This window comes from Dermacentor silvarum, chromosome 1 (assembly GCF_013339745.2).
Source record: "Dermacentor silvarum isolate Dsil-2018 chromosome 1, BIME_Dsil_1.4, whole genome shotgun sequence".
NCBI classification, from domain to species: Eukaryota; Metazoa; Arthropoda; class Arachnida; order Ixodida; family Ixodidae; genus Dermacentor; species Dermacentor silvarum.
Window position 1 is genome coordinate 17,837,138 of NC_051154.1, and position 15,351 is coordinate 17,852,488.

The 15,351-nt window shown below is 45.4% G+C and overlaps 1 protein-coding gene across 3 annotated transcripts in view; it reads left to right on the forward strand.

Moving 5' to 3' along the window:
• LOC119457478 (casein kinase I) overlaps positions 1-15,351 on the forward strand; it is a 54,394-nt gene that overhangs the window by 12,614 nt on the left and 26,429 nt on the right. For all 3 annotated transcript variants that reach the window (XM_037719061.2, XM_037719073.2, XM_037719069.2), the window contains exon 4: positions 20-118. In XM_037719061.2, coding sequence (XP_037574989.1) covers positions 20-118 — 99 coding nt within the window. The remainder of the gene's footprint in view (positions 1-19; positions 119-15,351) is intronic.

A 15,351-nucleotide genomic window follows, 5' to 3' on the forward strand; every position in this document is an offset into this window, starting at 1 on the left:
TGCATTTCTTCTTTTTCAGATGATTACCCACATTGAATATGTGCACAATAAAAATTTTATCCACAGAGACATCAAGCCTGACAACTTTCTTATGGGAATTGGTGGTCACTGCAACAAGGTATGTTGTGGTTCTATTGTGCAGAAGTTATGTGTGTTCTTTATTATTTCATATTCGTAGGGGTGTATGAATATTTAAAACATTAGAATAGCAAATCAAATATATTCCTAAACAGTTTAGTTATTGAAGGTAATAGTCATTTGCAAGTTTAAATATTTTTGTAAAAGCTTTATAATGCTTCATTCACATCGTCAACTGTGCGTGATCAGACATAAAACTGAAGCAATAATGCGCCAACTTTTACCCTGGACATGGTGGACATAAAGCATGAGAAATTGCATTGTGAGCAGGCTGCATCACCCATGGTGCCAGACGTTTTCATCTAAATTGTGTTAGTTCACATTCGGATTTTGCTTGTACATGGCATTTAGCAGTGGGGTTGTATTGTTTGGTAAAATTAATGGGTGCTACATCTGTGTTCTCTTCAAATAAAATCAGAATAAGCTTTGTTGCCACATCCTTTGATATAATGACACCATCTGCTGTGATTATTCCAACTAGAGAAAAAGTGTTTTCTTTTTTCGTTCTTCTGTTGCTATACATGACATGCATTTTTGATTTCATCTCTGCAGTACATGCACATGCTATAAGACCGCCTCTCTGAACATCATTCGGATAATTGAGGACCACTTGTGCTCAGAGGAGCCCTCAGTATGAGAAACAACTGCTCATTTGTCCCTAATGCTCCCTTGTATATAAATGCTGTCATGGAAAGCACCTTGTTACCCTGACAAAAAGAAGTCCTCTTGTCTTTTGGGTGCTCTATTAGTGCTTTTAACTAGGGGTGTGCGAGTATTCAAAAATTGAGAATATTTTTGAATATTATATTTTGAATATTTGTATTCTTTGAAAACTAGGTGCTCGAAAGTTTTTTCGTATTTGATTGGCTACCAATATTCAAAACAAATAGACTATATTGCTGGCTGTGCAAGTGCAAACGTGGTTCTTGACATTTGTTTCTGTCTAATTTAAGAATATGTGTTTGATTTTTTGCTGAATTTTGGGGTGATTTCATGCTGCTGGCAAAAGTGCGCTCAGCCATTTAATGCTAAGCTTTGCGGGAAAACCAGCCTCCCAGTAGCAAGGGGCGCGGGCGTGCGGACAGTGGGGGTGCACTTATAGTGCAAGAAAAAGGGATTGGGGCAACTGCACAATAGAATCCAACAGCAATAAGAATGCTTTCTGGGAGTATAGGTCCAATAGGCCAATCCTTGGCAGTGATGCCCGACCACGTGGCCTGCATATGCAACAATGCCAGCTCCCCGCTACATGCGCATGACGCTCCTCCGTGCAGCGTATCGCATGCATGCTACAACATTTCAGGATACAGCGATGGCCGGTCTACTACCGCAGTATGCACCTGCGTTGCAACCCGGGACTTGTAGTACACATCTTGCAGGTGATGGGCGTTCCACAATGGGTATTACCGTGATACACTGCTTGAAGGTGCTATTCTAAACGAGTACAGATGTATAGCACATGTTTACTTGGAGTTAAAATCGAAACATTTTTTTCATGCAATCATGCTTTCTCCTTCCTGTTGTATAATGTAGTATACCTTACATTATCTTGGTGGTTCTGTTATATTCTTGCAAATGCAATACCTCGACAACGGTAAGTCGGTAAGATTTCTCACAATGAAGGAAAACAACAGATTGGGCTTGCTGCTTGAGCTATGTTGAAGTCCTGCTTGCATGTAGCATTAAACACAGGAAAAAAAAAAAGACAATGTTCTAGAGTTCTTTTTTAAGCATTGGTTATAGCAAGCTGTACAGCAACACTTCGTTTTGGGCAGGTGTGAGCGCAACTTTTGCCTTGCTCATTTTTGTAGCACCACCCCTAATCATCACATTTGACAGCAAATGCCAAATGTGATGAGTGACGGCTGGCACAGGTTCAAATGCCTCCGAGTTTATGAGCATTTGATGTTGTCTATTAAGGCACAGGTTGGTGAGAACAGACAGCTAGTGGGAATTACTCTTATTATCCACGTTAACATGAGCCAAATACAGTGTTTTAGTATAACAGCTTACTAGTCTAATTTCTTACCGTTGAAAATGTAATTGCGGTGTTCCAACGTGTTTAGATAACCAAACTTGCATTGACCCGCCGCTGTGGCTTAGCAGCTATGGTGTTGCATTGCTAAACACAAGGTTGCGGGATCAAATGCCAGCTGCAGTGGCCGCATTTCGATGGGTGCAAATCCAAATACACCTGTCTTGTGCATTTGGGGCACGTTAAAGATTCCCTGGTGGTCAAAATTAATCCGGAGTCCCCCGCAACGGCGTGCCTCATAATCAAACTGTGGTTTTGGCACATAAAACCACAGAATTCTATTCAAAACCAAGCTTGCTAATAAATGCATGTGTATATCATTATTTGCGTCAATATTTGAAGCTAAGCATTCTTCTTCGATTTGTATTTGAACATTTTGATATTTGCAAGAACCGTGTCCTCATGGTTAGTATTTTTTGTTGCCCTTTCCAGTAATAGGAAATGATTAAAAATTAATCATTACAAAAAAAATTTATTTCAAGCATTATTTTGTCTCAAGAATGCTTTACTCGCACCAGCAGTATGCACACTAATACACTATGCAATAAGATATTGAGAAAAATGTCTAGCAACATTTATGGCTGTGAATTTGTTGTTCCAAAAAAACGTTTCATCAGAAGAAGAAACACTGGAGCAGTCCCCGTGAAAATGGCACTGCGTGCAGCCATGCCAAAATCATGACTGTGCACACCGAGCGTACGGGAATGCGAACCGCAACTGAAGGCTAAGAAAACTTATTCGACTCTCTGAACTTTGGCTGTGCAGGGCTGTATCTAAGCTACCGTAAAAAGTGATAGCTTCTCCTCCACGAACGCCTTAGAGGTAGCACACGACGCCCATGCGACCACGTGAGTGAGCGCTTGGAGGTAAAAAGGCCAGTTGTGTGGCCCGGTGAGGGGAAACTCAATTTTAAATGACTTTGGGTGACTCCATAGAGAGAACAGTAACTTTCAACAACCAGTCGTGTTGAATATGTGCGAAATATGAAACGTAGGATCGGTGCTGTACATGTACATCAAAAATCATGCTGGATGGATGAGTGGCGCTGTACATGTACGGCAATAACCGTCATAGGGTTAATAAAACGTGCTTTATAATGTGTAATGTAATGACATATTTGCTAATGTTAGAATACTAGGATGTGGACGTTGCTTTATACAGTGGAAAGAGCTGTTCATTGTTCGAAAACTATTATAACTACAGTAGAATCCCCCTACAACGAAATTCCCGCCACAACGAAGATTTTCCGATTCCCCGTCAGCTGCCCGTAGAAACTAATACAAAAAAATCTCTCCATAACGGGTGTTTTATTCGGTATTTCCGCTTCAACGAACTTTTCGAGAACGAAACTGGGACTGAATTGAAATTGGAACTGCGGAGTAGTCAAATTAGAAGGCCCTTCCAAAGCTGTGACGATCGTATGTCCGCTCGAACGAGGTTTTCGCGAACGAAATCAAGTTCCAAGTACCGATTTACGCCACTGCAATCCATAGCCACGCTTGGTAACGCGCCTGCGCGAGACCACGCGATCACCACAATCACTGCCGTTTTCTGTGGTGTGTGTGTGTGTGTCCGGTCGAAATGGCTACGCCAATGAAGAAGCGTAAATTTCTCTCTCCGAGGAGAAGATACATATGATCGCCGAGGCAGAAAGCGGAATGAAAAAACTTCAGTTTCGCCCGAAAGGCGAAGTATCGATTGCTATAGCAGATTAGTAGACAGCTTTACGAACAAAGGATCGTAGTTTTATAGGCCGTATGAACTTGTAAACATTCGCTTAGTAACTAAATTACCAAGCACGGTGTCACGCGCGCACAGGTAAACATGAACACATCTCGCTCAATATTGAGACCGCGGAAACTCGGTGTCAACACGCTGGAATGAGAAGGCGCGACAATAGCAGCGAGCGAATTGAGCTCCGTGCCGTCTCTCGCTTCAACGCGAACTAAACGTCGAAAGCACAGCGCACACGACTCTAGCGGCACTAGTTGCACTTTGCCCACACCGCAGATCGCTTTGAAGATGAGGCCTGAGCGGGCCCGCAGATTGCTTTCAAGATACGGCGGCCGCGCCGCATCCGCTGTTGTCGACATGATGCCAACGTCTCGTCGTCTGGGGAAAATGACAACCAGCTAGACATAAAGTCCCTATATAAGAAAAGTACGCCATCCTTTGATAAACGCCGCTTCTCTCTCTCTCTCTCCTGTATCTCCGATTGGACGATGATAGCACGCGCTTTTCACTTTATATATATTTTTTCCGCCTCAGAGCCAAGTTTGGAAGTCCTCTGCGCAGCCGCAGTCGCCGGCGGCGGCGCGCGCCCGGCCTGAAAGCTTCAACGTGGACTTTCTAGGTGCGCCACCGTCGACTTGGCTTTCGCAAGCAAAAAGTAAAGAAAAAAAGCAAGCGCTTTAGGAGAGGAGGCGGCGGAGGAAAGAGTAGATGGCGGTACTTTTCTTATATAGGGACTTTAGCTAGACACACTGACTCCGGCGACTGCTTTGAAAGTAATGGATCATTTTGACCTTGAAAGTTATCAGAGCCCACGATAATGACATTGCGATGGCCCTTTTAACGGACTGTGAAACTCGCGTAACGCCTTTGCTTGCCGTCGCACAATCCAGGCTGGCCAACGGAAATAAAACTGCCGGTAAGCGCAAGCTTGCCAAATTTGCTGACTTCGTCATTAATATGCCATGAAATTGTGAAATTCAAACCGGTTAGTTGCGACGGTGCATGTGCCGCAAAATGAGTAAGCGGTGCGAAATGCATTCTCTCGTTTGACATTTTAATGACCACCTTCGGTACGTCGCAACCTTTGCCCCCACGCCATCGCGAAGATTTCCCGGACGATGGTTTCGGTTTCGTTCGCGGCTTTGCCGTTTGGCGCACGTATATGCAGTTGAATCTCGTTAATTCGAACTGACGCTGTGGTCCCGTCAAAGTTATGTGTATCCCAATGGGCGAAAACGCCCGGTAATTCGAACGCGAAAGCATTTGCGACGTTTAATCGAACATACCGCACACCGACAATGCTCTCAGCAGCGTACCAAATAACGTGGCGGCGCCTCCGACCGGCATTGCTACGACACCGCCACACGCCACGCGGAGAGGAAAAAAAAAAGATCCGCGGCGGAAATTTCACACTCTCAAATGGCAAGGTCACCGTTTCTGCGTCGCGCCGGAACACGTGTACGCGGCTGCGGCGCAGAGGGAAGCAACGACGGAGGCCCAGTCCGGCCAAGGAAACTGCCCACGCCGGCCAACGCTCGCTTCAACGGCAGAAAACGAAACTTCGGGGAGCGGGCTAAGCTGGCGCCGGGCCGGGCGGCGCCGGATACAGTCGAAGGTCGGGGAGTATAGTGTACTAGAATAGGGGTATTGGGCTCAGATCACAGCTCCGCATGAGGCTCTTGATGTCGCGTCCGAGAGATGGCGCTACTAACATTTTCACCTGAAACGTTTTGCAGTCTTGCGCCTACGCTATGCGAGTTATTTCACTGCGTAGCGTAAATCTAAATAAGTTCTTGCTATCTGTATTACCGGAAAGGCGTCAATTCGCATTTTGTGCTATATATTTACACAACAATGGCGCACCGACGGGGGGGGGGGGAGGGGTTCAGGGGTGGTACCCCCCCCCTTTTTTTGTTTAACCCCTTTTCTTTCCTTGCGCCTTTGAGTACTGCAACTATGATGTAAGACGCGCAATCGTCTGCATACTCGCAAAAAGCGCATTTTTTGACAATTTCCCGTGAAGAAAGTGAAGTTAGTGCTGTTAAGATGGTATTGGCAACCTAAGGCAAACTGACAACCCCCCCCCCCCTCCCTCCCCCCAGGCAGAGATCCTGAGTGCGCTACTGATACAAAACTTTACCGTTGTGACTGCGACGGCTCGGGAGGCGTTATCGATGACCTCGCGAGTGCACGGATTTGGGCGCTGGTTCGCCATTAAAGTGGGCAGCTTGCGGTAGTTTGTAGCAGTTACTGTGACGATAGTGTGAGCGCGATGATTCGATTTATATACATCTGGTACCAGTTATCACCGTGTAATCGTCCACTGCGGCCCACTAAGGCCAGCGTCGAGCTAGCGCCGCTCTCATTAGCAGTGTACCGTTGCCCAAGCTGACCGCACTTGGTCGAGTTGCGGACATTTTTCTTGCGTCATAAATGCATATACACGACGTGTGGGTACACATCGCCGGAAAGAAAAATACGGCGCATATATTTAAGAAAAATTATTTTCGTTAAAATATCAAACAAGCTTATTTCTAATTGTATACAATAATTAGAGCAAATGATGTCAGCGAGCAACCGGCATTGATCTTTGAGCGCATGAAATTGCTTTTATTTTCGAATGCATTTTCAATTAAGTTCGTACATTTTATTAGGAACAGCATTGAAACAAGAACGATGTACAATATTGTTGCAGCAGTGAAAAATAAGTTGTTTTGCGGCTTAAAGCCGATAAGCTGTATTGAAAATTACTTACGTATGTGGCGGGCCACGTTTACGACGTGAAGGAGACCGACGGCACCGACTTGAGGGCGAAGTGTCACTCGCAGCAAGGGAAACAAGTGTACGACGTTTCCTTGCTATCGAGCTTTTTGCGCCGTTCACGAAGTGTTTGGAGCAGATCCTGGTCGTCTGCTTCGGCATCCACGGCGAGCCGTCGTTCTCGCTGAAGAAAACAGTAGGTGCATGGTTGCGAATACTACGCAGTTCATACTGACGACGCAGTGGCCTATGCATGCGGCCGCAAGCAAGAGCGCACATGCAGTAACCGAATGACTTCTTCACGAGACTATAAACGAGGCAAACACGCCACAAAGCGCTGACGAGAGCGAGCAGTCTCACGGCGGGCGCCACTTGGTGAAGGCATTTGAAGATGTTACACGCACAACCTCTATCCCCAAAATCAACGCAAACCGAGTTTACTTACTTCGCGGAAAGTACCACAGAAAAACGCAATTTAACAGTTAATTACCGGACTACAAGCATGCAAGCGAATCAACAAAGATTCGCATGCAGCCTACAAGAGCATTTGAGGCACAAATTCGCGCGTAAAATTTAGCGCTACGCAGGCTTGCTGTGCAAAACGTGCTTCATGCACTTCCAACCGCGCTAAGCACACAAATACAGTTGCAGAACCTCAAGCAGCTAGACCTAAAGCATATAGTTACATTGACACTAGGAAAACGCTGTTTTCACAATTACTTGTTTAACTCTTCTTCGAACAGCAACAGTCCATCATTACCGTCGTTCTTGCTCCCACGGGCGGCCAGGAAGTCGGTACAATTTCACGCCAGGCTGGCCTTCGTGACTGTGGCAGTTTTTTACGCAGCAGTACCGGCACTTGTTTCTCTTCCTTTTTCCTACGCTTTCAGTCGATGGATTAGAATTAGTCGTACTGAAGGATGACATTGTCTCAACGCCAGATAAGACCGAACAGCACCATCTACGCCGTGCCTACGAATACCCCCGCGCGCTTTGGCCGCCTCATTATTGTTCGCGGCGCTGCGACAGATGGCGCAGCAATCGCAGCAAACTTCACTGAACGGAGCCTTATGCAAAACAGTAATTGCGCCGGCGACTAGGCATAGTTTCTTAGCGCACCGTAGAACGAGCACAAAGGATGTCCGAGGATGTTGCAGAGACAAGTCGACGAACGTTGCACTTCACAAAAACAATCAAAATCAAGTCGATTCGCGTCCTCGTGTGGAGACTGCAGCAAGCGACAGGCAGTGACGGGAGCGCACATGCTGGCACAGGTCTTCAGGTGGAACTAGCTCCAGCGCCCCTAGCGGCCTCCGGCGACATGCGCGCCTTCAGCCGGAAGCGTGCGCCGCATAGAACAGAGAGCACACTATCCAATATTCTAGTACACTGTATCGGGGAGCTACGAGGGGAGCGCGAGGGGAGCCACCGAAGCGACCGGGTTGCCGAGACAAAAACCGCTTCCCTGCCGCCCTCCTCCCTCACCGTCAACGGTCCCCGCCCGCGCCCGTCGGCTTGTCAGCGCCGCCCGCTCCCTGAAGTTTCGTTTTCTGCCGTTATCGGGAAGCGAGCGTTCGCCGCGTTGGGCAGTTCATGGCCCTCGCTCGCTATGTGCTTGCCCACCGCGATATTTCACTACTCGCACCGTTCGTACGTCGTGCTATGGTGCGCAAATACGTCCTTCTTTTAATTCAAACATATTTACCGGCCCCTTCGAGTTCTAATTATCAAGATTCGACTGTACATACTAATTTCGCGTCAACGAAGTTCCGCCACAACGAAATTTTTTGCGTTTTCCGTGAATTTCGTTGTAGCGGGACTCGACTGTATTATACAAGTATTTAAGATATGACTCTATATTTATGTATTGAAAATTATTTGCACACACCTGCTTATTCGTATTTTGATAAAGGCAAAGCACAAAACGCACACAGCAGCACCTAGTACGTATATGTATGTAGTGTAGTCAGGTGCTGCTCAGCTGGAAGAGCTGTTTTGTATGCAAATAAGTTTGGGCTGGTCATGTATAACTGCACTTTGGAGTACAAATTAAAAAAAAAATGTTTGCAGTTTTTATACCAAACTTCTTCTATGCTTTGTTTCTTTACTTAATTCTATAAATATTTTATGCATTGGAATAACTGTTTTGCAGGTTGGTACGAATTACCATACCTTGCAGTATTCCATAGAATTCATTGGTCACTTTTACAAGACCTTGTCCATTGAAGCTAAAGCATGATTGCGCTGAAGTTTAATGGTTTCTAGCTCTGTCACATTGCTGGGGTTAATTCTAAGTAGTTCCTGTAAGAGTTCACATCATTTTGTTTTCTGTTAAAAGAGTAAGCGTATACCCATTCCCTCATGCTAGATTAGACAGGGCGCAAGCAGTACACTACAGGCAATTACAAACTGATTCTTACATAAACCCCAGACTCGTGCACGCCATGTATCCTGACATGTACACTACAAACAGATGCACATCCTGTGGCGAGGTTGCCACACTTAATCGCATGTTATGGGAATGTCAGGACATAACAAACAATTCGGGTAGTTCCGACACCTCCGTGTCTTCCACCGCCAGCCTCCGCTTGCGTTGGAAGACCGCACTGCTCAGCTCGAACCTGACAGTCCAACTCTGGGCCGTCCAGCGAGCCGAGGAAGCCGCTTCGAGACAAGGTCTCGGAACCGCATCCGCGGCGGGTGCCCAGACCCACTAAAAAAACGCGGGACTCAAATCTGATTGATTTGATAATAAAGCTTACGTTCATCTTCTTCTCTGTTAAACTGCTCCTCATTTGGACTTTGGTGCTCCAAAATGGAGTTCTCTTTTCCGTATAACCTGCTTCAAATTTGGACTTTCCTGCTCCAAAAATTGTTCCAAATGCTATTTCAACTGTTCCCCTGTAGATTTTCACCTATTTAAATAAAATTCGCTTTTACTCTCAAAATAAACTTCTCTGCATGAAAGAGTTGAAGAACCCCAGGTGGTCAAACTTAATCTGCAGTCCCACACTACAACATGCCTCATAGTCAGATCGTGGTTTTGGTGCATAAAACTCCTGAATTTATATATGCAGTAGTAAAGAAAACAATATATTTTGCATTTGGGTCCTGTGAGGTAAACTGCCGAGAATCTTCTTGCTGCGTTACGCTTGACCGCTAGCCTAAGGCAATAATAGTATTAATAGTATCTTGAGCACGGAAAACGCATCCACTTGCACACAAACTTGGAAAGGGCACCATGAAATGAACCAAGTGGAAAGTGGAGATTTATGGCACTGTCAATAACTAAAATGTTATCCATTTCTGTGGTGCAGCCAAAAGGATTGCATGTGAATTTTTTTTCTTCTCGTCTTTTGATCTCTTGTTATATACTAAAGCTGTAGTAGTATGCCAAACCTTTTGTTTGGCTAGCCTCCTCACCTGTCATTAAAATTTTTCATCAGCGTGCACATATTTTCACTGCTGGTTGATATTACGGTTTTCTTTTGAAAAATTCTTGGGATGTGGAAATTATGTACACAGTGAGTGGATTATGCGGGGTGAATAAGGTACGATGGCAATGCATGCTCAAGATACTATTGCCCTAGGCTAGCGGTCTGGCATAATGCAGCACCAACATTCTGAGCAGTTCACCTCACAGGAACCAAATGCTGAATATATCTTTTTGTTCACTACTGTATGTATATCATCATCATCATTTATTTTCCCTTAAGGACCCCTGTCGGGGTATAACAGAATGCATATAACAGAATGCACATACGAGAGAGTTGATGCAGTAGCTTGTAGTAAAGTGCATTACGTTTTGGCAAGGCAACCTGCTATTGCATATTGTGGGGCACAAGTGTCTAGCCTTTTGCAGCTTTACAAACGCATTGTTGCGGCTTGAGGTGGCGCTTGGGCCCAGGAATCCACCAAGCCCATTGATGAGTACGTCCGGTAGTAGGAATGATGGAAAATGGTTTAATTTACATTATTTACACTGGCCCCCGGTACGAAAGCCCACTCCATCGGGAGCATATTAAACGTCGAGTTCACATCAGGACATGTCAGAACCACCACTGCACCACACGCCTCCGCTTTTCATCCTGTCGTCTTCCCTAGGAGACTGGACTGGGGAATCTGATGACAGTAGCTCGGCCAATCGCAGTCGTTGAATCGGTTGCAACATCCCTCCCATGTTGACGCACCGTTCCACCGGGTCCGCCTCCAATGTCGCACCCCCGCCGCCGCATTCTTGAATTTGCGAGGCCACCTGGGAAACTGAGCTTGAAGTTGTTCCCACGGTTTTAGGCGACGATGGCGGGCTCTACGTGACGGCTCTCTTGTCAGGATCAGGATTAGGTAGTGATCTTCATGGTAATTACCGTTTCAATCAATGGTGGTGGTGGTGGTTGTTGACTCAACGCGAGCTCCTTTGTTAATGAGTCACAGTCTATGACACGACCGATTGCTGTCGCTGTGTGCGCTGATGAATGGACTGCCTTGTGGGAAACGTCCAAGGTATGCACTTGTCCAAGATGAAACGTTGTAACATGTGCTTTCCATTACTTGGCGCACACATAATAACATGGAAGCGTGAATGCTAGTGGCAATGAACTGGCTGTAGCCATGCTCAGTCATTCTATAATATGCGCTGTAAAGTTAAGCCTCGAGATATAACAAACTTGAATACTATAATGAAATCCTCAATGCAAGGAAGTATTTAACTTTTCATGCCCATAAAACTCCATGCATTTTTAAAAACATCAATGTAACGAATATATCCGTAATTTCAATGTAAGGAAATTTTATTGCTGTAACAAGAAGACTTGAGGCAATAAATGGAACCTACTATTGCGGGTGCCAGTGGCCAAAGGATGAATTACACGAGATTGTGTTTGTGAACGCACCCTTCAAAGCATGTACTGTGCGGCAAAGAGCAGCCGCCAAAGTGGTTTGCCAAATAGCCGGCCATGGCCTCCGAGGTCTGGCAGCAAAAACAATGTCCGATCATGGAGGCCATGATCTGGTGAGTGCGATGTCGAGCAAAGACACTAGTGCGGCATACATATTGGAGCATTTTATTGCTCATTCCGTATTGGCACATTCTACACAGTATAGTTCGGTGTTCCACGTATGCCTTGTGTCAGTGCCTGATGTAGTGTTTTTGTTGTCTAATCCTCCCTGCTGGTTACATCCCAGCTTACATCCCAGCCTCTTGTAGCTAAATGTCTGCAGTATTGAGTAGTGGGACTAAATGAAAGACCCTATTGCTTGAGGCTGATACACGGAGTAAGATAAGACAGGAGCGCCGACTCCGCTCGTCTGGAAGGGACACATTCTGCTTCACGCCGTGTTTGCCAGACGGCGCTACGAATGATGAAAAACTCTGCAGCGGAGAGGCGGGCCCAACAAAACGAAGGAGCAAAGGCGCGGGGACTCTCTCGCGGCATTTGCTTGCCTATCCGTTTTGTCGTCTGCTTCGCGCACGCCCTGACACCTGTAGTGTACATAGCTCTTGCGGTTCACGGAGTGACGTTAGCAGGAGAAACAAGTCAAGTATAATTTTATTTTATTTATTTTATACAGGCCAAATGCAGGACCTTTGTCAGGTGGCCTACATGGAACTTTACAAGGTACAGGAACAGAAAATAAACAAATTACGGAAACTAAGACGGAAAGAAAAACTATAGCAAATGGTAAGGCGATATAATGGCAGTTCGGGTGGTCTCAAGCAATCACAGACGACAGCGAAAAGAAGTTTTTATGCAAAAGCTGACGTTTATCACTCTTTTTTTATCTGAGCACGCATCAAGTGCTAAGATGCTTCGCTTGCTTCTTTGTTTCTTGTGGTGCTTTTCGTGTCGCCCGGTTCTCTTGCGAGCAGAATCCCCACATTCTCATTAAACATAATAATTGGGAATTCCTGCCAGTGTTTCCTGCTTATTATTTCGCAAGAGAAGCTCTGATTATGTGTCTGCATAACTAGGGGAATCATCTCGAAGGCGAGGCTGAGAATTTACAGGGTAGCCAGCCGGTATTTACGCTGGCTAACCTCCTTGTCTTTCTTTCCCTTTCTCTCTCTCTCTACATTACAGCATGTCTCTGGACAAGGAAAGACACCTGCACTGTGTGTAGTTCCATACAAATTTAAATTGAGCTCCTCTCATCCTTCCGCATTGGCGTCTTCTGGTTCCTCCTGGCATTCAGCATCAAGTGAGCTACGCCAGGCTTCCCTAAACCAATTGAAGGAACTGCTCCGCTTCGAAGTCAACACACTTTCTTTACATCTAGTAGGACATCGCCTTTGTCTTTGCTAAAGTAACTATCAAGAATAAGCTGCTGCTCGAAGTGTCGCGAACATATTTTGTCCATTGCTTTAAGCGCTGGCTTACCTTCAGGAAATTTTTGACGCCACTGGTGCAGTAGTTGAAGATCAGATGGCGCCGTGATGAGCAAAAACTTCTCGCGTCCTTTGCCATACCCAGATTTACAGCCGGGAAAAAAAAACACTGTCCTGTTGCTCAGTCTCTTCACGCACAAGTATCAAGATACCTTGTTCCGTCAGGCATGAATAAACATACTGCAGACATGGTAAACAAAGCGAGGAAGACGAAAATTTCGCACCTTCGCTTTCGCGCAGACGTTGAGTGAAAAACAAGTACTTCTGTTGTGTCTTTTTGTACAGCATCATTTATCGTCTGTTTCCTCTAAAGACATCTAAAAATGTTTGTTATGCGTGCATAAAAACGCTACCGCGTGTTTATTTGCGCTTTTATTATTTGTGCGCATATATTTTTTTGTGTTTCATTGCTGTCAAATTGAGACTGCCGAGGGTCAACGTTTGTAGCAGACGACACGCTCTATGGGTGCCGCGCGGCCGGTTCTGCGCCGCCGTCGCCACCGGTCTCCGCCGGTCTCCGCCACTCAGCGCATGCGCACATGGAAGCAAGCTGTTGAGTGTTTTCCACGCGCCTCGACAGATGGCGCTACGCGATGTATAATTTGCGTTGCACGGTTTGTCCCGAGCGAATGCGTTGCGCGGTGGCGGAGTCGGCACTCCTGTTTATCTTACTCCGTGGGCTGATATCTTGCGAAAAATCTCAAATGGTGAGAAGAAAAAAGTATGTCGCCACTCGTTTCGAGATACCACAGTGCTCGCTTTCCGCTGTGTTAAAGTCTAAAAGAGCTATCCTTTTGTCTCTGAAGAAAGGGACAGACTCATGACAACGTCAACGGAGATGTTAAAATAAACTGACTACTTGTACTGTAAATGTTTTAGGTGAGTGCACTACATCTGCAACAAGTTTTGGATATAAGTAACCGATATTTCATAGCTGCTCTATTATGTAACCACAGCATCTCTACTTACTCCATAAGTAACTTGCAGGTATTCTGTGGAACAAATATATAACGGCGACTGTAGTTTTGTACGCCTTTATATATGAGGTCTCAGTCAGAATTAACCCATAGCACTGCCACCTACTCCATTGGACCAGAGTTCTATAATGCTTTTTTTGCTGGTTACAAAATATCCAGTCAAGTTTGCTATAGGACAGTGTCATTCGCTTGCTTTGGCGGTTCCTGTTGCTGACTGCCATGATTTCATGGTAACCTTTCATAGCTATTTTCACATTCTGGTCTTCCACTCGATTGCATGGAACAAATATAGTATGAGCAAAAATTTGTTGTGAAATTAAACCTTGCATAACATTTGAGTGATGAGAGGATGCTTCTTCTCACGGATGTATTGGCAGTATGTAGAAAATTTTGTCTTAAAGTGCCACACCTAAATAATTCTGACAGATTTTACAAGTTAGCTTACTTTTGGGTAATTCAGAGCATCACGGCTAAGCTCGGATTAACACCACCATGCTAGAAGACACCGTTGAAAGAAACTGTGCAGCACTATTGCAACTTAGCTCTGTGTCAGAGCGTTGCTGTAGATTTACACGTGAAGGTCCTTGACAAATTGAAGCAGATTTGCTGCTGTCAGTATGCTGCGGGCAGCAAAGACATTTCTGTCAGGGTCTTACAGAAATGACAAGGCACACGTCACTCGTCTTGCTATCTTGCATAGTTTACATAATTAATACAACTCTGAAGACAAATTTTTACTTGGGAATGTGCAAAATGCTTGAAATCGTTCTCGAAGGCTGAACAGATAATTGTAATAAGTGCTGCAGAAAGTTGTCATTACTGCACACAATGTGCTGGAGCGAGTGCTTAATGCAGTTTCATCGCTAAGATCTCCAGCGGCGCGTATCACTTAGACAAAAGTTGGAAAAGAATTGCCTTGTGCTGTTGATTGGTGAGGAACAATGCATGCTGGCATGATTGAGGTTATATGCAAAGCACTAAACTGTTTACTTTCGACTTTATGCCAAGTAAACAATTTGCTGTTTACGCTTGAGAACAAAGGGAAACCTGAGTTTTAAGGTGTAACCCAATTGAATGATGTTGCAGCAGCACGCAGGCACAGAGGAATCGTAAACCTGTCCAAAAGAAAATGTGTGCGACAGCGGTGAGCCTCCCCCACATGCAAAAATATATTCACCTGTGAAGGATGCAAATTATCTTGACCCCGTGCAGTTGCACAGTCACTTTCGTGAAATCCCAAAGATCCCAATGCACCAAACAAGCTACACTTGGATCGGAGGCCCAAAGGTTTGCTTTTTGCCACTGCTGTGTTGTAACAGTCC